General features: G+C 41.1%; 1 protein-coding gene across 4 annotated transcripts in view; it reads right to left on the bottom strand.

The window, feature by feature from the left end:
- Positions 1–3672: 3672 nt before the first annotated feature.
- Positions 3673–22666, bottom strand: part of STRBP (spermatid perinuclear RNA binding protein) — a 55526-nt gene continuing 36532 nt past the window's right edge. For 2 of the 4 annotated variants that reach the window (XM_064171325.1, XM_064171327.1), the window contains 13 exons: positions 20383–20477; positions 19881–19976; positions 19038–19149; positions 18367–18464; positions 17844–17955; positions 16640–16732; positions 15574–15773; positions 13206–13364; positions 11282–11416; positions 10417–10557; positions 8748–8871; positions 6700–6744; positions 3673–4126 (listed from right to left, as the gene is read on the bottom strand). In XM_064171325.1, coding sequence (XP_064027395.1) covers positions 4050–4126; positions 6700–6744; positions 8748–8871; positions 10417–10557; positions 11282–11416; positions 13206–13364; positions 15574–15773; positions 16640–16732; positions 17844–17955; positions 18367–18464; positions 19038–19149; positions 19881–19976; positions 20383–20477 — 1487 coding nt within the window. In that variant the 3' untranslated portion in view covers positions 3673–4049. The remainder of the gene's footprint in view (positions 4127–6699; positions 6745–8747; positions 8872–10416; positions 10558–11281; positions 11417–13205; positions 13365–15573; positions 15774–16639; positions 16733–17843; positions 17956–18366; positions 18465–19037; positions 19150–19880; positions 19977–20382; positions 20478–22666) is intronic. The other 2 variants (XM_064171326.1, XM_064171329.1) reach the window with 1 other exon arrangement.

Genomic DNA, 22666 nt, shown 5'->3' with positions numbered 1-22666 from the left:
CAGCAGCAAACCAGCTTTCTATGCTACACATGAGAAAAATATTTGAAGGAGAACAGTCTGTTGGTAAAAGCAAACAATTTCTTTGAAGTGTTAAGTAATATTTTCTTTTCTTTTTTTAACTGCAGTATCTGAAAGTGGCCTTGAAAAGTACAAAGTTGGAATTAGACCTATTACCTGTTTCAACATTTAGTTAAACAAGACATAATCAAGATTGTCACAGGTATATGAGATTTGTAGAAAAAAAAAAAAAGAGAGCAATAAAAAATATTCTTTAAGCTGAAAATAAAATCTCTTACCTGTTACATCACGATCTCAGCTTACAGTCACTACATTTCTGCTTATTTTATACAAGTGCATATGGCTATGAAGGTCCGGAGAGAATGAGAATAAAGTGGTATTAACCTGCTGAAAACTGCTTAAAAATCTTAAGCTGCAACATATAGATGTTCCAATACCATTTAAAAAGAACATTCACCTTTCAGTTATTGCTGATGCACAATCTCAAAATATCAACATACAAATATTGGAGAGGGGGAAAAAAAAACAACAAACCCTCAGTAAATTTAGAGTAGCAAAGGTTTTTGAACTGAATGGTGACCAGATTCTGTGTTTTCCTATCACTTGGTGATGATTTGAAGAGACACAAAATCAAGTTTGGGACTACCCTTTTTGTGCCTCATATTAATAATGTGGGGAAGAGACAGAGAGAGAGAAAGAAAAGATATCATTCTCTTCGATTTTGGGGAAAAAATAGATTTGATTTTTTTCTTCTGGCTTTTTGCTACATTTCATGTCTGTTGACATGCACAATGGCACACAGCGCTGCTGCGTCAGGGGTGATCATTGTAAATCTTCTAAAGTCTTTGTAGCAATTTTTATTGGAAACATGCAAATATAGTCACAGTAGTAATTCTGAAGAACTTCAATAGTATTCACTGCTTAAAGCAGGCACTCTGCTAGCTTTTGCTTCTCATTTTGGCTTTTGGTTTCCCTCCCACCCTGACACACCTGTCTTTTCCTTCTAGTGTCAAGAAATAACCATAAGTATATAGACATCTATTGCTATGTACCCAAAGAAAGGACTGTGGCTTGGAGTAAGTATTGCTTTTCTTTACATGGAACAAAGTTCAAGAAGTGAAGAAAAACACTTAGAAAAAAAACCCAGGAAAAAAGCTCAGATTCCATGTCTGAAGTTGAGAAACCTCAAAACGAGCCATGTTTGTTCTTGCTTTTAAGACATGTGCAAAATGCCATTTGGAGCCACACAACCTGATGGTTCTAGAAGTCAGAGAAGAAATCTTGAGGGCCCAAGTGAATTATAAAAGGTGCGATGCTGAGAGGCTGGCAATAGGGACTGTCAATGAAAAAACCACCTACAGTGGGAAAAGAGCAGAGAAGCAAAAACTTCATGTTAATTTCAAAGACTGGCTGAAGCTGAAGCTCCATTTAAATTTCTCTGCTCTTTCAGCTGCAAGTGGAATTTTCATTGTACAAAGGGCACTTTTAATTCTCTGAAGGTATTGAAACATCTAACACTCTCAAGGTTACCACTTTCTAAATGAAGAACTGACAGCTCATTCATATTTTCAGTAAAGCAGAGAAATGTAAAATATGCAGCAAGGAGGGGGGAAGGGGGCAAGTTTACGATGTGGTTAGTAACTCCCAACAAATGACAAAAGGAAAAAAAAAAGAAATGACTTCTATAAATCATCTGCAATGACTGCCATCATGTTGGAAAAGAGCATAGCGCCCTCCTTGTTTCTGAAATAAGAACAAGTTTCTTTGGGTTATGAATGTTCATTGGATGGAATCAGTTCAGAGAATGTTTGGTTTGAAATTTTACAAAGCTGGGGTTTAAAGAACACCAAAAAACCAACGAACAAAACAAAAAAAAACAAACCCCAAAGAATAAACCCCAACACAAAAATCCAAAACTACAAACAGTTGCCAATCAGGGAAGCTCCAAAAGAGGGGGCTGGGTGGGAAAGTGTGCAGAAGAAAGATTCCTTTAATGAATATTTGATTAACAAAAATGGGCTCTTATCAGCCATGCTTTTTCTGCTCCGTGATGGCTTCCTTTCATCCATAGGCCAGCAAAATGTATCAGTGGTTTCTGAGTGCCACTCAATTTGACTACACCCCCAAGCCCTTGCTCTTCAACACTAGCACGTGGATGACAACATAGCAGGCTCATCACTACTCCTCAAGAGAGCTGCATTTTTTTATTAAAGTACCACCAACACCAAATGAAAGCAAAAGCTAGGGCAGAAGAAAAGCCTTTTAGGATATAAAGACATTCCTAAGCACAAATACTTAGCTTAAGAATAACAGCTGCAGTTAATTCCAAGAAAAGCAGCTTGTTATGTAAGCCACCCCTTATTAAGCTTTTCTATTATTTCCTTCCCTATAATGGGGGGCATAGGGGAGGAGGAACTTTACATTGCTTTGAAGTACCATTCTTAAACCCTCTTCATATTTAAAGCTCCCCCTGCCTCAGCAGCAGAGTCTGTTAGAGAACAGTGTGTAAGGCAATCTTTAAAAGAGCATGAATTAAAGCAAACGTACTGAAAAGCAACGGGTGAGGTCTGAGTAGAGAACTGCAACCAACAATGCTGCTTATTTTGTGGGGTGATACCTTAATAAAGACTATCGAGTCCCTTGGTAGAGCCCACAGCCACTGTTATGCTGAAATCTACAAAAGAGAGACAGCCTGGAGCTGGGGGCCTGTCCTGGAATTCCAGGCAGGTGCACACACTCCTCAGCAGAAAGGGGATTCTTTCAGTTTGAGCACCAACCCTTAGGAAAGTACTGGCCTATGGCTGAAGTGTGTCACTTTTCACAGCAGCACTCGACAAGAACTGGGACAATTAAATAGCAAGTTTTCATGGGGACCTTGTTGCTGCTTTAGATTCTTGTAAATGTAAGGGGGAGAAAAGGAGAACCCTTTGTTTTAATATACGATTGACTACTAAAATGCTTTCTATGGAAATAGTGGATGGAAAAATCAAGGGTGGGCAGACAATCTTAAAAGTGAAGAAGGCCACAAGAACAAATGCAATTTCTTTTTCTTTTTTTCTTTAAAAAAAAAAAGAAAAACCAAAAAAGAAAGGAAAACAAGCAGCTTTTTGGAGCTCTAAGGAACTGATTGTAACATTATTGTTGTCCTTTCTCTGGGCAATACAGACTTAACTGTGTGTCCCTGTCATTACATGCAAGAGTCCTTCTGTGAGAACTTTGTTTAATACTGATTTCACAGAATGCAACCTAATACAGAGACACAGACTAAGATTAAATCCCTTTTGTTTTGTTTGGTTTTCAGTATTTTGTGTCCAAGTGAAAAGCCTTCTTGAATAATTAAAGACTGTGTCTGAAGTCACAGTATGCTGATCTTAAAGACTGTAAGGAAACTCAGGTACTGATGCTTAACTATAAAAAATAAGGTAAAACAGTATTTTAACCCATATTGTACTAAGTTTATTACACACCATATTTACAAAGTTAAATGTTAACTGTCAAGTTCCTATTGTGTGGGTTTGATTGTTTGGGTTGGTTTTTTTTTTAATGTCTAGGTTTTACTGTTTAAAGAACTATGCCCTGCATCTAATAAACCCTACGACAAGTACAGGTCATTAACTAGATCTTTGTGACTGCATTAGGAAACAGGCAGTACTCTTGTGTTACAACAAAACAGTTTATTTGTGATCAGTGTTTTATATTCTATACATCCTTCACAAATTTAATTTTACATAATCGGATACTTCATTTAAAACGTAAGATTTAAGCTTCTAGTTCTTCCCTATAACAGAAGGCTGGTATAAGTTATTTGAAAATGAGGTAACATTTCACAGAACATTTTTTTTTCTTTCAAGTTTTAGAGAACTAAATTTGCATTTTGTTAAAATCAAAAAGTAGGAAAAAGATGTTTCTTTACAAATGACTTTGCTCAAGTATGTGTTCAAAGAAAACAGGATAAAAAGGCTTTTTTTTTCTTCTAACATTCTGTACTGTACTGTGTTGTTCAATCAATAGGAATTAGCTTCTGCCATTTGCTAAAAGAATGAGTAGTGGGGAACAGGATAAGTTGGGAATTTCATAACTGGTAACAGAACCATTCTCTTGGGTAAACCTACAGAGAGAAGAAAGGGAGAGGACTCCAAATAAGTTCAATGATCCAAGAAAGTCAAATAAGAGCTTAACAGTAGTGTTCTCATTAACCTTTTCCAGATCAGTCAGTCAATGTGACTTTAGGGTGCAGAGTCCCATAAACAGTAACACTTCAACACTTCCTGCTGTTTCAAACAGATGGTTAGCTTAAAGTTTGCTGTTATTTCTGTCCTGGTGTTTGGTAAAATTGAAGTAAGCAATGTTCTCAAAAGCAGAATGTGTACATGGGACTTGAAGCTCTACTTCATCGTCTTTATGATAATTCATCTCTACTATCTCATTCTAGGTCCTGTGTTAATTTCACAGGCCAGTTACAATTACAGATATTCTAAACAGGCACTGCTTTGCATAACAGAACTCACAGGGAAACTGCTCAGCAGTTTTGATAAGCATCCAGGTAGGTCAGCCAAAAAAAAAAAAAAAAAAAAAATCAAGCACCTACAGTACATTCTGCAGCTGCTTCATTATTCTGCATTTCCTGTCCTGTATTGAAGTGGCAAATCTGGAAAGATTAATATCTGCCTGGTTTCATGATTATTACAGAGTTCTTGTGGCCTCGCAAACTTCTGCACAATTAAGTGTTTGTTTGGGTTTTTAATCTTGCCTATTTAAATTCTAGTATTTAACCTATGTATCCATTTAGAAATCACAAAGCAGCAACAGCAGGTATTCCAGAGCACCAGATGATCAAAGTGAAGTTTCCCAACATGCAACAGTTTACAAAGGCAAAGAGACGTTTACCTTACAGCCAAAAAAGCATTATCCCAGTACTTCGCATCACAATCAGAAGACATTAAAAACAGAAACTCTTTATGTGAAAAATGGGGGCAGTCAGAATATTTCACAATGCTTTGAAGTCAGTGATATGTCACATACACACCGCTGAGTGATTAAAATCCAGCTCCCAAAATAGGCATCATGAGAGAAAAAAGAAAAATCCACAAACAAACAGAAAGAATGAATGGGAAAAAAAATCAAGCTGCAAGGAAAGTTGGTAACAACTCTATTCTTTTCTTCAGCAGGGAAAAGATTCCTCCTATGACACTATGTGCCTCTGCTTGGAGAAGCACCACTCATCTCAGTGATTATCCTTAAGTACAGCTTGCCATACCATGAAATAAACTCTAAAGTAAATTTCCTTTTATTTTTATTTGAGAAAACACCTAACTCACTGTCAGGTAATGCAACACAGAAGGCAGTACAGAGAGGCAACGCTGCTGTCAGCTGCTGGGCTGCCAAAGCACTTGGCCAGTCAGTAGCAGGGCATGACCTCTAACACTAGAGAGGTTTGCTTCAGTTTGGAGGGGAGAATTCTGCACTGGGGGTGCAGCCTGTGGGCCCAGTCTCCTCCTCCTCTGCTCTGCAGGAGTACTGAATAGGACCAGCTGGTCTTAGTCAAGCAGAGTGAACACTTTCAGTACAGCAGCAGCATTCTTCCCCTGTTCATAGCCCACACCTCTAGAAGCAAGTGATTAAGTCCACCTTCCAAATAATGTTAACCTTTATAATGCTATCAGGGGATTTGGTATTATCCAAGCTATACAAAATTGAGAGGAAAAATGATTACAAATGTTCAAAAATTACTGGCAAAATACAGACTCAGTTTCCCATATGAAAAGCAGGAGGCCTGGAAACATACTCAGCTTGTCATTTGAGTGGCAGGCTTCCACCCAGTCCCTGCGACAAGGACAGTGGGACTGGTTCTGGTGGGCTTGCTTCATGTGTGCCAGCACATAATCACTGACTCCAAAGTGCTTTGCTCCCATTGCCACATAAACCTCATTCAAAGTAACCAAAAGGGCCAGTTAGAGGTATGCATTGTTAGTCTAGCATAAAAAGCAGGCAGTGGGTAGGGAAAAGCTGAGTTAACAAAAACCCTTCCATCACACTCTGATTATCAGCTTATTTCACAATCTTTGTGGAACCAATGCTTTGCCAGCCTAATATCACTATGATTCTCAGTAAAAAGCATTGTGGCAAATTACCATGGCCTAGCTTCCTTGCAATCTGATTGCTAACAGTACAAGCTACACCAAAACCATTCTGCTTGTCTCAAGCAGAAGCATTTTAGCCTGCAGGGGGGTTGAGGGAGTGTATATTCACATGGACTTCATAGAGTTGGTGGCATTAAGGAAGCTTTGTCCACAAGGCACTTAGACTTGGGGACAAACATTTCACTCATGTTACTGTAATGCCATTTAGATAAATAGGGGTCAGAGATGCTGAAATAGGCCCTTCGGTAATCTTTGAATGGAGCACAGATTGGCTGTAAAAAGTAAGGGGAATACTCCAATTCAGTTTCAGTATGAAAGGGAACAGGCAATTAGAACAAGCAGTCCTTCCACAAATCAGGCAAAGCATAGGCAAAAAAGCTACTCCAACCAGAAAAGAACCACAAGGTTATGGCATAAATATTCTTGTTGTCATAGTTTAAAAGCTTTCATCCTTTTGAATTTCTCCTTGGACTGCCACATTTGGTCTGCCACAACAGTTTCTGTACCATTTCTAGTGTGTGAATTACTGGGCTATACATACCGTAAGCTGGTGCAGCTGTACTGTAGCCATACGGTGCTCCATAGCCTGCAACAGAAACAGAGGAGGGATGGGTTTCATTTCCTACAGAGCCTGAAGACAATTAGTGTTTACACACCAGTGAACAAGGAGGAACTCCTTTTGGCACGTGAAGCAGGAGCACATGAAAACCAAACTTGCATTAATAGGAAGAAGTTCTGCACCATGAGGGTGGTGAGACATTGGAACAGGTTGCCCAAGGAGGTGGAGGAGGCCCTATCCCTGGAGGTCTTTAAGGCCAGGCTGGATGGGGCTCTGAGTAACCTGATCTAGTGTAAGGTGTCCTTGCCCATGGCAGCAGAGGTGGAACTAAATGATCCTTGAGGTCATTTCCAGCCCTGGCCATTCTATGACTAATGCATATGAACACCGCTGAAAACACAAAAATCCTCCTGCGTGGTGGCTTGAAGAATAAGCTACACAGTGACTTTCTTAAGCCTCAGCATCAGAGAGTTAAATTCTGTATTTCATTTCATTAGCATTTCCTTTCAGTTGAAGCCCTCCAGTCTGTATTGTCAGAGTATGGAGTTGGTGTGATCCAGGTCTTGGTTACTACATCTCAGTAGTTCATGAAGGCTTTACATTTTTCCTGATGGGATCGCTTGTGTCTATCACAAACCTCAAGGTATTTTTGAGCAGAACAGTGCATGAAGAGAAATAATCTGTGAAGGCTAAGGCCAGTGAGAGCTTAACAACTACACCAGCTGGGAAACTAAACTTGTTTCTGGAGTAATTCCATGCTGGCAAGAAGCACACCCCTGGCAGGTTCCAGTGTCTCATAAATGACTCCTCAGGCAGAAAGACAGTTCCAAAACCAATGTTAACAGCCATTAAAAATGAATCACTGGGTTTTAATACTTATAATTACATGAATATACAGGAACAACGAAGATGACATGGTCAACTGTGCCAAGAAACAGATCAACCAACCAACAGAGCTGTGCTGTTAGTACGTGTGAACACTAAAGGGTATAATAAGAGCTCATGAGGGTAACCTTCAAACCTAAGCACAAGGAATACAAGTTCTATTTTTGAGAAGCTGCTGAATTTGCTTTGACTAAGAAATCTCCAGCAGCTCACTCTTACAAATTTGTGGTTCTTATTCCATGTGAAAACAATGTCTAGATTCCCTTCATGCCAGCTGTGAGCCTCAGACATGTTTCACAAAGAGCAATGCACTTTTAAAAGGAAGGGGACAGTGAACATTTTGTTGATTTTCTTAAGTTTACATTTTAATGCCTTACACCCTATGTGGCTCACATTTTAAAGGCAGAACAACACGACAAGAAACCCTACGCTATTTTGTACCAGCTAGTAGTAGCTGAGCACTTCTGCTCAAGCTGGAAAAGTTTTGCTTCTAATGGGTGCCAGTCTGCCCTGACCAGGCACTCATCTGTTCTGCATGGTAAGCATCAAGGATAAATGTGGACCAGAAGGCCCTTGGATTTCAAAAGATGTTTCTGTTAATCAGAGCAATGCAGCAGGGACAACAAATTAACATCAGCCAGAGTACAACAGAAATTCTTTTGGTTTGGGATTTTTTTTGGCTACCACAGAAGCTACTAATAGATGCTCTGCTCATTTGCAATTCATGTAGAAAGTTTCTGGGTGCACAGTGACTCCAGAACATACCAACTTAAGCTCCACAAGGGTTTCTTGAGAAAGCTACTCCTAATGCTAAAGGGTACATGATCCAGGAGGTTCTTAGCTGGAAAGAGATCTGGGAATTGTGCCATGGTGCTGAACTACGAAGACAAAATAATAAAGCCAGGAAAGCCATTCTGCCCATAATTGTGAGCTCTGTGCACTCTGAGCTTCAAGTTGTACACTTGGAAAAGACAGGCACCAGCAGCTTTTCAGCTCTTTGATTTATTTAAAGCCCTATGAATTCTTTCTACTTCATCTCAGATGATTAAAGCAGAAGTAATAGTTGCACAGGTGAGTGACGTGCATGGACAAGAACACCACAGCAGCCAGAAGTTAAACTCTTACCTATCAGTGTTGAGTCTTACCTGGTGTTATGTATCCAGTAGCAGCAGCTGCCCCAACAAATGCCCCTCGTGTTAAAGCACCTCGTCCTCTGCCTCGAACAGCCTGGACTGCTGCAGAAACAGCTGTATTGACAACCCCTTTCGTCTGCCCAGAAAATCAAAAAGCAGCAATTCAGAGAGTGAAAGTTGCTGGAAGGAGAAGGCCATCTGCATTAAATCACCATCTGAAAAATCCCTTTAAACATGCTTAATGAGCCAGCCTTGCTGAAGGCAGAATCCAGACTGGAGAAGTGCTGTCCTAAGGAGTCTGACTGACAGAAACCAAGTGGGTCCCTTGCCAGGTCACTGCCTGCAGTGCACAGCGGCATGCACCAAGGGCTGTGCGCTCCCTCTGCTCAGTCCTAGCTCAGCATACTCAGGCTGCTTGCTAGTCACCTCCATTTTGGCTGTGTGGGCACTGACACTGGTGGCTTCTGCCCCTTTCTCTGCTTTGCTTCACTGCTCTTTCCCACCTCCTTACACACTTCTTGTCTATCTACAACATTGTCTTTGCTTCTGTCCTACCATTTTGAACCTTCAGGTTCACGATTTCATCCCAAAGACAATTAACCACCTTTTGGCAACACTGGGCTGCTGTAACCTAACTTCACCAGAATGGCACCTGCCTTCTCCCATTGTCACCACCTACAAGTGAAGAAGCAGCAAGGAGTTTCACGAGAGCACAGCTTTGCTCTACTAAATACTCTGACTGCTCCCTGAAAACAATAAACCCAAGCAAATCCAGGTATTTGGCTGCTACTTCCATCACTGACCTACTGGAAATAGAACACATGGACGACAACAAAGACGAAAAAACAGAAGTTGTTTCCCATCTTAACAGTGCATGTTTAACACTGTCCTGTGAGGTAACATTTTTCTCTTTACTACACTTTCTACACAGTAATGGAGATTGAAATACTCCTACCAAAGTGTTGGTGATATAGAGAGGACTTACTAGTAACACAACAAATCTAAGAATTGACTGTTATCTTTTCTAAGTGTATGTTATGATATATTCTGCTCCAGAGTGAAATCACAAGAAAATTCTAATGTATTTGCACAAAACAGACACAAATTGTAATGCTTGGGGATTGGTTCACTGCAGTCCTTTGGAGGAAGAACACTGCTGATTAGTTTCTGCTCTTTTCAGACTTAATAGATTTGAGAGATCATTAAATCTAATGAACAAGACCAAACTTTATTATACAAGTATTCTTCACCACACAAAATGGCTCACGTGAAAAGCTGAAGATAGAAAAAACGTACAAAAAAATCTTGGCTTACTCTAGAGCCCAGAGTTAAAGCCTTTGCATGGCTGCAAATGACTACACCTTGAAGGAACACACTACAGGTCTGGCCTGAAACACAGGAGACTACCACTTCATCACTGCTAGAACTACTGCTGAATCTCTTCTAGATAAGCAGCACCTTGCTCTTCATGCCTTCTTTTCTACTTCATTTCCCACAATACAGTCTGAACTATCAGATTATGTTGTTACACTACAATAATTATAAAATATAAAACTAGAATCCTTACACTTGCGCATAAAGAGACTAAAATCACTTGCTTCTTGTAGAAGTTCTTGTGTGATAAAACAATCCAGAGCTATGCTAACAGAATGACCCAAAGAAGCCAACTAACAGTTCTTACCTGAGGAAGAATCTTCTTTTTCTTGTTGTTTGCTGCATTAGGCCCAGAAAACAGTTTTTCAAGTGCTGCTAGTGCAGCACTTGCTTTTGCTACTTTCTTGTTTGGGCCTGCACCTCTGAACTTCTGCCCGTCTACTTCTACCTGAAAATTGAGACATGTTTATGCCTAGCATTTATCCTTGGGTATACAATGCTGCACCCACACACCAATGGTGTGCCAGCCATAAAGAACTTCAGCAGTAAAAAAACCAAACCAAAATCACCAGTGTGCTGTGTGACAAATTACTATTGCTCCTAGATTTTGATGCTGATGAAGAAAGACTAAGTGATACTGTGAAGCATTCTATAGCAGGAATCTGCAAACAAGTGCAGTTCAAAGAAGGACCAGCATACCTACTTGGTACTGAAGTGAGCCCATGTGTTTGAGCTCCTCAACACACTAATGAAGACATCAAATGAGTTTACCCTTTCCTACAGGCATTCCAAATACCTCCAGTAAGTTGGCAACAGGAGACTGTAATCAGGTTACTGACATGGGGCTATGTTACACTTGGTAACACTTGGCAAAACTCGCAAATCAGGTTCTATCAAGCTGGGGATCTTCCACTTCCCTCTTTCTCCTCATGTCATGACATGATGCAGTTTGGGGCTGCTAGAATCCAGTTTTAATTCTCCTTGTATTTTCCTAAAGCATAAAATTCCTTCCCCAATCTAGTCATGACAGCGGCAGTGAGAGTACAAAAACCTGCAATCACCACCACAGAAGTGCATTGCAAAAAGCAAAATCCAAAACACAGCAAATAACTCCAAAGGCTGAGGCACTGTTAATAAAAACACTCAGCAGCTCTTAACTCTGCTTCACTCACCTCCATCACAAAGCGCTTGTCATGACTTCCACCTGTCTCAGAGATGAGCTCATACTTCAGACCTCTTCTTTTTTCATTGAGCTCCATCACCGGGTTTTTGCCACTTGCTGTGAGTATAGGGCCCTGAGTTCTTACCTAGAGAGACATTTATAATGTTGTTTCAGAGCCCTTATCTCTTCAAAAGGCAGACAAAGTGACAGCACTGTGGCTTACAGTGCCACAGGGCCAGCCTCTTAAGAGAATGTCAGAATTATCACTGTCAAGCCTCTGCAAGAGCTTGTTCTTGCCAACACTTAGGCCTCAGCAGGCTCCTCCGGAGCAGACCAGTATCAGTACCCGTAACACTGTCTTAGCATGCTGCACTTGAACAGCAGATGGAAAGCCTCTCCTCTCAAGAGCAGCAGGGGACAAAGCATACTGCAGAAGTCACACCCTCTGCATTCCTGTTAGTGAGAGCTACTGTCCTGGTGCTGTGGTGTCTACACCAACTGACCATTACACCAGCAACACTTGGAATTTCGACCCGGAGAGTATCCAGAGCTGAAGCTCAGGCCATGGTGTCAAGTTCCTTGGAATTGCATGCTTTATCACTGAAAGGAGAGATTAGCCTTCCCAACCCTGCACACATCTCTGCCGCTTGATCTAATTATGTCCTGGCACCACTGGGCTTTGACTGAAGAGGTCTGATGTCCCAGGTCACATGTTTCAGCAGAAATATCTGTACCTGTTTGGAATGCAAGGAAGGTAAAGCCGAGATCTCCACACCAGCACATCAGTCTGTAGTAGAGTGCACTCAGTTATAGATACAATTGAGTACTCACAAAAAAAAGCAATGTGTTGTTTTGGATAAAGACTGAGAGTCCTAATAGCAGGGCTTGCCCTTTGTAAGTAAAGTGTCTCAGAAGTGTAAACATGGAAAGCCAACATCTTGACAAGCATTCAAGGAGCAGAACAATTACTTGTATTTACAGCAGAAACTCCCCAGTAGTTCTGGAGAAATGCATTATAATGAAATGGAAACCAGGATTTTACAGTGGTTTATCAGTACAGTGCCTAGCGAACTTGCACGTCAGGTAGACAAACTTAAAGCTGCTACTCCATCTTTACACTGAATGCTTCTCTTAAATCCCTGGTGGCAATCAGGAACATCGATTGAGGAAATCAGGAAGAGAAGGGTGAAAGGGATGACATCTAGGCAAGATCTGAAAATCTCTGCTTTCTCAATGGTGAGAAGAAAGATGCCAGAAATACTTCATGTACTACAGACCCACCACAGCTGGATTCCTGGGGACATTAAGCCCAACTTGGTACAGTTGCTGGAATTTTGTCCTTTGAGGAAGACATTTCTTATAACTTAAGAAAAGAAGCACGACACTTACCTTAGAGCACCTGGCTTCAGATGCAGGTAGCAAAGTTAAAGTATATCCTATTGAAACTGGAGCATTTGCAATGCATCATTTTCTAGCCTATTCTAGATGCATAAGGGTATTAGGTTTTACATTTCTTAACATCTCCTCGTGAATTTTTAGATTCATATTGGCCTTTGTAGCAGTTTAAGACTGTCTATGTAAGTACATCTCTCTGACTGAGACACTATTGGAAAACTAAGTGTGAAATTTGCCTTACTAGAGCCCAAAGGCACTAAACCAGAGGGAGCTGTCCCATAGACAGCTAACTAGAAGAGACTACACCTGTCTCAGAGTTCATGGTCTTATGAGAATCTTAAGGAAAGGAGCCACTGAGCTCAGCTGTTTGCCCCAGTTACACAAAGGCTATGGTAAATTCTAGACTGAAGACTATATTTTTATTTCTTCTCCAGCACCCTAACTAAAACACCATCCTCTTCTTGGAGATGAGGAAAATGAGCCCCCAAAACCAAACCCCACAGCTCTCCACCACTCGTACATTTTAATGCAATACTCACCTCTAGGGTAGCGGAGGTGTCAGCAGTGGAATTTCCAGTATTATTGCTTGAGATTGAAGAAATTGTTTCATTTTTGCCTTCAGTATCTGATTTTTCATCAGAACTCATACACTCTACATCTGCATCAAAACCAGTGGGATACCCCATTGCTTGTAAAACCTACAACAAAGCCACATGAAGTCAGCTGTAAAACAGGTAGTAGTACCAAAACAAAGCTGATTACAACATAGAAGAATGTCCATCATAGGCTAAGTAAAGGCAGATTGCTTAGGAATACATTTTCTCATATGTTATCATGGGACAAATACACCATAGCAATGGGGAAATAGCACTAATTTTAGTCCCTGAGGTAGCAATTACTCATGAACATCAGCCATGGTCTCAAGAATTCCTTGTAAAAGAATAGATTCACTTCCAGAAGTGTGACACTGCTAAACAATCTGATAAGGAGATGGTTTTGCACATCTTTCCTCCCTCTGTGTCTATAGACACATCAAGAAATCGACTGTAGGGCAAAGAAGACAAACAGTCTCATGAGAGCTAAAGTATTACACTGACACAAGATGGTGCTTCTGGAGTTCCCTAGGAAATGGCAGGTAACAGCAGGCAGATACCTCAGTATTATGGAAAACCTGACCCTGAAGGACTGACACCACCTCCCTGGCTTGCACTGCTCAGGACACAAGAGGGTGAATTGTTGCAGCGCAGGGAGCAAATTCCGCATGCGAGACGTGAGGCCGAGGAACGCCCTGCTAGCAGAGTTACAAACTGTCTGCACTGTGATTACCTCACGACGAGCCACACCAACTAGCTGCAGGCTTTCCGCATGCTGCTTACAATCAGGAGCTGGAAAGCCAATGAAACTGTACTGATGAAATGTGCCATTCACCAGTTCCTGCGAAGGCCAGCCTCCCCTGCGAAGGCCAGCTCCCTAACGCAGTTGCGCAGAGGTACTGGACACAGGCTCAAAAGAATCTGAGAAGAACCTGAGGATCCCCTGAAGATTTAGTCTTACAAATAGTTTGCAAAGTCACTGAACTGAAACTGCATGGCTAACTTCAGGCTCAGCTTTCACACAATTGTAGTGCATCTGGACGCATTTTCAGGGCTTCTGGATTTTAAATAGTCAGATCTAGAAACTTAAACAGTCACCTTACTCAGTAGGTCTGGCAAAGCAAGGCCTGGCTGTGTTAAGGAAAAAATAAAAAACTACGCCCCCAAACTCGTCTCTCCCACACCACCCATTTCCTCTTGGCCTGAATCATGGTTGTTTTGAAGTGCAGCCCAGGATTTGTGTATGTATAAATTTAGAGAAAACAGAGCTGGGTAGACACCAGCACAGATCTGGCTGACGCAGAGGAGTTCAAGGGCAGACAAGTCAGAGCTCTTCAGGGCAAGTTTTATATTAGTTTTTAAAACAACTGCAGGGAGGGAGGCAAAATAAAAGAATGAGCAGAAGGTCTGGAAGGACACACATGCAGAGAGCTGCTTTTGCTGGAGGAACAACACATTCCCTCAGATACTTCTGGACACTTTGAACTTGAAAGCACAAGGGACAATGGGTTTTCAAAACTGAAATCAAAGGGAAACAGAAAGTTACCAGATGAAGCATCTAAAAGGGAGATTCTGGTTCAAAACAAAACGAAGCCCAGAATGACAGATGGGCTTCTTCCTGTCCTAACTGCAGTTCTGTTGGAAGAGGCTCTCTTTCATTTGAGCTGTCTGCAGGAAACTTTTGTTTCTTCCCAGAAACCCAGCAGGCTGGGTCTGCTTTAGCAGTCTGAACTATCCTCATGAAGTAAAAGAATGTTCATGTTAGGCGTTCAGCTGTCACTGTTTACAGATCTAAGCTCTGTCATGCAGAAGCCTCAGTAAGCTGACCAGTCTCTTACTGAAAAGTTGACTGAAAAGAGACCAATCATTCATGCACATCGTTTATCCCAGTGTGCAAAGGTGCACACTTCAGGCACTGGAGACAGGAAACACCGTGTTTCCAGGAGTTCACAATCTGGGAATGGACAAAGAGAAGGGAGAGGAGAAAGAGGCAGCCACCAACATGCTGTTTTTCAAACCAACAGGAGGAAGGAGTAGAACAGAACTGAACCCCTCCAGTCCAGAACATAACCTCCACATTCCGTCTGTTGTCACATGAGCTGTTCTGCAGAGCCCTGGGGAGTTCTCCCTCCCCTCTGCTAGTATAAAACCAGTGGTCCTATTTGGACAATGCCCACCTGTGATTGAAGTACACAGGCAGTAGCTCAGCATCACCCAAATTTCAATTTTGAAGTTGCATGTTACTAGTTCTAACTGTATTTCATAGTCTGCGTTTCAAGATCTGGGGTTAGGAGATGACTTCAGGCTGCCTTACCTTCACTGCCACGTGGAGCTTGGCTGTTTTCTTCGAAGGTCCTGATGCTTCGTATGTCGTACCATCAACATCTACAGACATTGTGAAGACTGGGGCATGGACTGGACCAGACTGTGACAGCAGCTTATACTGAAGCCCTGGCCTGATTTGGTTCAGCCTCATTAATGCATTCATGAGATCTATTGCTTTACTGTCTAGTACTAGTACAAGATAGTAGAGAGGAGAGTGAGGGAGGAGGGGAAGAAAAAAAAGGGGAAAAAAAAAGAAAAAAAGAACAAACCAAGATGATGAGATAAATGAAACAGTTTGCATTTCAATGCCTTTTGTCTATATAAAGGAACAAAAAGCAGCCCCTCAGACTCTCAGAGGTTGAGGATAACCATGACAGTGTTAAATCTTTAATAAGCCATTCTACTTTAGGATAGCAACTATAATTACCCATTTAGTTAACACAATTCTTTTGCAGCTAGCTGTATGCTTCCTGGCTGCTATGAAAGGAGTAACAAATTTTGTAGGTAGTGAGGAACCAGAATCTGAACAGGCACCAAAGCAGCACAATGAAAACAGCCTTGGAACTGACTGGATCCCAGCAATGCTGACAGATGTCTCATCTGTGCATATACACAGTGCCCACGTTTTGCAGGTGAAGCATTCTATTTTCCTTGTAAGAGGTCTTGAGAGACTAACAACTAGCACAAGAAGGGGAAGAATGCAAAAAGGCAAATCTTCACACAGCCAAGTCACTGCAGTTACTAACTAACAAAACCCCACAGTACAGAGACATTTCCAATAAAACTACCTCAGCTGCTTAGGCAACTTTAATTTCTCTGTAACCTGACTGGTGATCCCATTTAAAAATGAAAGCCATTCAGTTATCAAAACATGTCAGGGGAAATTCAAATGAACAGTAAGACATGTGTCTGACATTCTGAATGCGAGATGACAGAGAACACTTTTTTGTTCCTTTGTCCTTTCCACATGCTATTGCACACCAGCATGGAGAAACTTTTAACCAGCTCCCACTGCACATCAAATCTTTGCAAACAGGATGAAGTGTTGCACTTACTTTTCCTCAGGTTACGTTTCATCTTTTTATTTGGATCTTTATCATCTCCAACACTGTCTTCGAATGGTCTCTTAAGAGCAGAAGAGCCTGTACCTAGGGTATAAATTTTCTTGTAATATGGATATGCTATTGGAAAAACAAAATTCCACAGCAGGAGTCCGAAAGGCCCATGCTAATACTTTGCATGTTTCAGTGAAAAGAACTCAACCACCAGTCAAAGCTTTCCTATTGCCTATTACTCACTCTATCCAGAGAAGGGCCACAGGGATGATCAGAGGGCTGGAGCACCTCTCCTTTGAGGACAGACTGAAAGAGTTCTCCAGACTGAACAGCCCCAAAAGGAGGCTCTGAGGTGACCTTATTGTGGCCTTTCAGTATCTGAAGGGGCCCACAAAAAAGCTGGGGATGGACTTTTCAGGATATCAGGGAGTGACAGGAGTAGAGGGAATGGAGCGAAGCTGGAGATGGGTAGGTTCAGGGTGGACGTGAGGAGGAAGTTCTTCAGCATGAGAGTGGTGAGAGCCTGGAATGGGTTGCCCAGGGAGGCTGCTGAGGCCCTGCCCCTGGAGGTGTTTAAGGCCAGGCTGGATGAGGCTCTGGCCAGCCTGATCTAGGGTAGGGTGTCCCTGCCCATGGCAGGGGGGTTGGAACTGGATGATCCTTGTGGTCCCTTTCATCCCTGACTGATTCTATGTCTGTTCCCAACATCATGTGCAATACAAGCAGTGCAATTCTGCAGTGCAGTTGTTTACAGTTACTCTAATGCAGAAACTCCAGCAGTATTGTTTTTACAATAGATAAACATGGAAATGTATTTTTATTAGATATATAATATTTCCTAGGAAGAGTTCCTGAGTAATTCTTATTATGGACACTCCTTACATGTTTTTTAATCAGTCAACTCTCTTTTAACCAGCCAGTACTTTTACTTTTTAGATCCCAAAGGACTGTGTTTAAAGGAAATTTTCTGCTACATTTTAGCTGTACTGCTGCTCCTCTGGTGGTATTTCTAGAGGACAGTAGTTCCAAACATTCTTCCAGCAATGGTATTATGATTTTTTTTTTAATTTTAAAGCCATTTAGCAGAACAGAAGGAAAAGCTTTTACCTTGCATTCACAGTATATAACTCAGGAACTGCACCCACTGTAAATTAACCCTTAGTCTACCACCCAAATAGCGACTTTTGGAGCAAACAGTACCTACCTTCTTTGTCAGTTACTGACCAGGAATACTTCTGAAATGATTTATTTGATGGTAGGGGATCCATTTCCAAAACCTTATAGATCTGACCAAAGGCTGATAATCTGAGAGCATGCTGTAAGGGGGGAGCAGAAACCTAAGTTACAACACAGCACTCCTTCACCTTGGTTGTCTAAATTTCTAGCACAAAAGCACTTCTGCAGCTGCCTTCTATCATATCAAGTTTAAAACTCATTCATTTCTGTAACACACAGTGCAGGGCACAGACAGGGAGCCTGCTCACAGGCTGTGCCACAAGCACTTGAGGTGGGATGCAAGCAGTGCACAGCCTTTTGTAAGGATTAGATTCCACACATACTGAACTCTTGCACTCAAAAAATGTCATTTAACCTTTCCAGGGTACCACACCAAAAAACTGTCATGACTTTCATTAAAATACGCTATCCTGGCAGAAAATAGATTATATTATTGAGCTGAAATCTTTACTGTTACAGTATCTAGCTCCTCCCAAGTACTAGTTCTCTACCTGAGCACTGTGTGTAATGGCTTCTTTCTGCTGAACTGTCATATAAGACAAAGCATCTGTTGGCTCACGTTCACAGGGGTCATGCAGACCAGGGCCTCCTAAGAGGGACAGAGGCAAAGCAGATTATAGAGAGCAAATGAGAAGCAATATGAAAATAGGGACTAATGGATATTGCAACAGCTAGTCCTAGTCTTCAGTAGAGTGGGAAGCAGACCTTGTCTCTCCTTGAGAGATTCAAACATTACACAAGGAAAGCAAACCCCAAGATTTTATTCCCTTGGGTGACAGAACTTCGCAGAGTCAAACATGAAGTAAAATCAACAGGCTTAAAAAAACCCAAATAATTTGGATATATAGATCCATAAAAATCTACCTAAGACACATGGTCATTGAGTCCACTTACTTGTTTGCAACCTCTTAATGAACTAGAGATTAATTTATAACCAAACCTTAAATTCCCCATTAACTTCTGCTGCACTAGAAGTACTCATTCCAACAGTTGCAACCATGCAGCTTCAACCTTTTCGTCTTTTCTTTTTAAATCATGCCCTGATCTCCACTACAGGTTAGGAGTTCAGGGAAGGCATTTTGCATCTAATCCTACACAACAGCAAAACGTTAGGGCTGTCTGGTCTACCTCTTGTGTTCCTGAGGTTAATTTGGCCCCTTACCAGGAAGTAGAATTCCAGATGCCAAGCATTCCATCACTCGCCGCAATGCTTCCCCAGCACCCAAAGGTCTATTACAAGTACCTATAGATTTTTCACATATAAGCTCGAGTGGCTAGAAGACATTAAATTATGATTAGTATGGACACAAGGGTAACTGTGATGCAGTTAAACATGGAAAGGCAGAGGGGAAGAATATTCACATCACCTCACTTCATTTCTTACCCACTAGAGGTCTCATTGACAAATACAGCCAGCCTAGAGAGCAGCTTGTGGCCCATGCATTTGATCCCTGCTCTGAGGAAACCAACTGCCTTCCATTAACTGCCCATAAATTCCTAAAGGAGAAGCCTTCTAAAGCCAAGTCCTGTGAGTGTTCTCCTCTCAAAGACTTCTTACTTAGTTCTACCAGTTCTAAGTGAAACATTGCCTCTGATGACCTGCAAAGTATCTCTCACTGGATATGCAGAGCATTGGGCCCTTCCCAAACCTGCTGCTGCGAGACAGTGTCCTCTGCTAGGAGCAGCATTGTCAGGGCAGCAGAGCATTTTCAAAAAGCTAAACTTGGAGGCACCAAGTGGGGTTCTATTGCAAGTCCCTAAGGATGTGTAAGACGCACACCATGACATCTGCCTCCATGATACCTGTACATCTTGCAGACTGAACAAATACTTTCCTTCCTACAAAGGCTTTTCTATTCAGCTAAATAGCGAGTGGGGAGTCACAGGAAGGAAGGTGTATGGAGGAGTTTCACACGACGCGTGGTTTTTCTCCAATCCAGGCACTGCTACACTTCTCAGGAGAACTCAAACCTGGTCTGTGGCTTTCAACTCTTTCTGTACTTACCCATCCTTTCAGTGGTGCCCATGTGGGGACTCTGTTGCACAAATCCCGCAGAATACGAAGGACAATTACACATGATTTTAGTCCATTTGCCCTGGCCTAAAACAAATAAAATGATTCCAATACACCTGCAAAAACCCGGCCTGCAATTTTGCTTTTCTTTTTAAATGCACAGAGTCCTAGGACAGATTTTAAAATTATTATAACTTAATACTTAACAAGCTTCATGCAAAATAAAAAGTTACATAAAATACTTCCATTTAGAGAGACATAAAAAAAAGGAAGCAAAGTGTTAAGATTGCTTTTGTAGCCTCATGACAACTCTAGACCAGTTGGCTGTCTACCTGCCACGTTTGCCCTCACGCAGGACAGCGCTGAATTCGGAATTCTAGACCTTCTCTCTATTGGGACTAGTCAGAAATTAAAGAGGCATTCAAATTAAAAACTGTCTCAAATTAAACCTCGTAAGGCTACAATAACAACAAGGTAAGAACAAATAGCCAACCTGAAACCATTTGGCGTGCCGCAGAGACGCCAAGGCCTCCAGGCATTTCTGCCTGTCCAATAAGTCCGGAGGATCTTTCATCGCAACATTATCTACTGGTAAAAATGGGATAAAAAGAGACAGATACAATTTGACCAAGGGGTTTCTGTCACAATACAAAAAGAGCGGCAGCGTCTCAATGAGATAATAAGACTCCCAGAATTTAAGTGCACTGTGTTATTTAATTTCAACAAGCCATTAAAAGGTAGTAAATGTGCCCGTGTGCAACAGAAGCAAAGGCATTCACTCCTTGTAAAATAATAGTAATAATAAAGATGGCAACTGCTACAGACAATCTGGGATCTTATTAAAAATGTAGAACACATTTCAGGGCAGAAAATAGCTATATAGCACTTGTCCTTTTTTTGTGTGTGTCTGTGCTGGGCTTTGTTTTTCTCTTTGTTCCCTTCTCTTTATTCCACAAAGGTGGCACAGAATTTCAAAGAGATAAGCTTCTTTTGACACGAGGAAGATATTCTTAGGGGAGTATATATAAAAAAAAGTAATTCTAGCAGTCAGAAGATGAAGTTATGTCCATGCAATTGTTGAGAATGCCAAAGAAAAACACTGACTATATTCAAAATATTATTGCATGAACAGTACTAACCAACTTAATTGGGTGAAAGAAATATTTACCTTTGGCTATTACAATTTGATTAGTTTTGCATAGAACCAGAATATATGAAAGAACTACATTTGGGAACTTCCAGATGATTAACCTGCTAGAGAGGTAGCCCCCTCTTATAAACATCTTCTCTTCCCAACAGCAACTCAAATCAGAAGGAAGTTCAAAGGAGAATTTGAGAGACAAGACACTGAGATCTTCTGTGCAGGTTTGCACTTTTGTTTTAATCTCTGTCTCCTTTTTTTATCCAGCATGCAACAAACTGCTTTTAGCAGTCACATCTGCTATTGAGGGACACTGATGCATTAGTCCTTTCTTTCCTACATTTTAAAATTTAATCTTTATTTTAACCTTAAGGAGTTCTTAACAGCCAGGTTCTCTGGAATCTGTGCAAATGACAGACTTTGCATATTTACAAAATCAGGTTCAAAGATTCTAGTTTTTAACTGACATGAGAACATACTGCAAGACCGAAATGAGCCCATGGCTCAACTGAATCCTTGAATATGGGACTTGCCTTTGAATACACAATTGCTCTTCATGTCAACATGGTCTTGAGAGACCTGTGCAGGTCTGCATGAAATAAAGTATTTGTTCCAAATTGAAAACTATGCATGATAAACAAAATCCAGCAAGATGTTTTAAAATCTGAGGACAAATTAGGAGAAAAAAAGCGCCACCAGTTTGTAGTACAGTTTATTAGTAACATCTCAGCTACTTTAGCTAGTATTGGTTGCATGTGTAATTGCATCCTTAATACTGAAGTTGCTTCACACACTGTGCTGTTCAGTGGGAAGGTTACTGGGGCAAAAACATGTTACGTTATGATGGATAAAAGAGCCCAAGCAAAAAAACCAAAACCAACAACAAAACCCCAGTGTAAAACTGAACAGAACCAGGTATCTTGTCTGACAATTCACAGCTGCATTTCACACCTGCTGGCTCTGCTGTCAGCAGAAGACTGAAGTGCTATAAGCTTATTTTCTAACCCCAGTGAACTTCACAGCAGATATTTGCATTGTTTCTTATTGCCCTCATCAGCAGCATTACAATATGGGAGTTAAGCACTCCTCTTGCTTGCTTTCCAAATAAATACTGCAAAGTCTTGAAGCATTGGACTTGTGTGCACAAAAAGTCACTTTGGCACACAAGATTGGCTTCTAAATTTGCAGTTTCATTATTTTCAGGAGTAACATACATTTAGCAACTGTGGGCCACAAAGCATCTAAATGCAGTTCTGTAAGTAAACTTCCTTGTGGACAATATAAACATCTGCTTAAAGCTCATGTATTGTATAAAACAACTACTGTCAATGAATGATCAGAATCTTATTTTTAAATGTTAGAAATGGCAAAGGTGACTGATTGCAAAATAATACTTTTTTTTGGCAGTGAATCAGATCTTTAAGTGCCTCAGGACTTTTACATAGTGTTGCACAAGGCTTTGCTAAAGTGTGTTTGCAGCCACTGACAACATGAATTGCAACAAAGCTGCTTAGGTGTAATCTGCCTTTCAGGTGAGTGAAAAACTTCCTATGATTTAATTTGTTTCAACAAGCAAGAACCATACATTTCCCTAATGGATTTAGGCTCTTCCAAAGATCTGAATTACAAATATCTC

This window comes from Pogoniulus pusillus, chromosome 35, assembly GCF_015220805.1.
Source record: "Pogoniulus pusillus isolate bPogPus1 chromosome 35, bPogPus1.pri, whole genome shotgun sequence".
NCBI classification, from domain to species: Eukaryota; Metazoa; Chordata; class Aves; order Piciformes; family Lybiidae; genus Pogoniulus; species Pogoniulus pusillus.
Note: the sequence above shows the minus strand (reverse complement) of the source record. Positions and strands in the feature narration are given on the sequence as shown.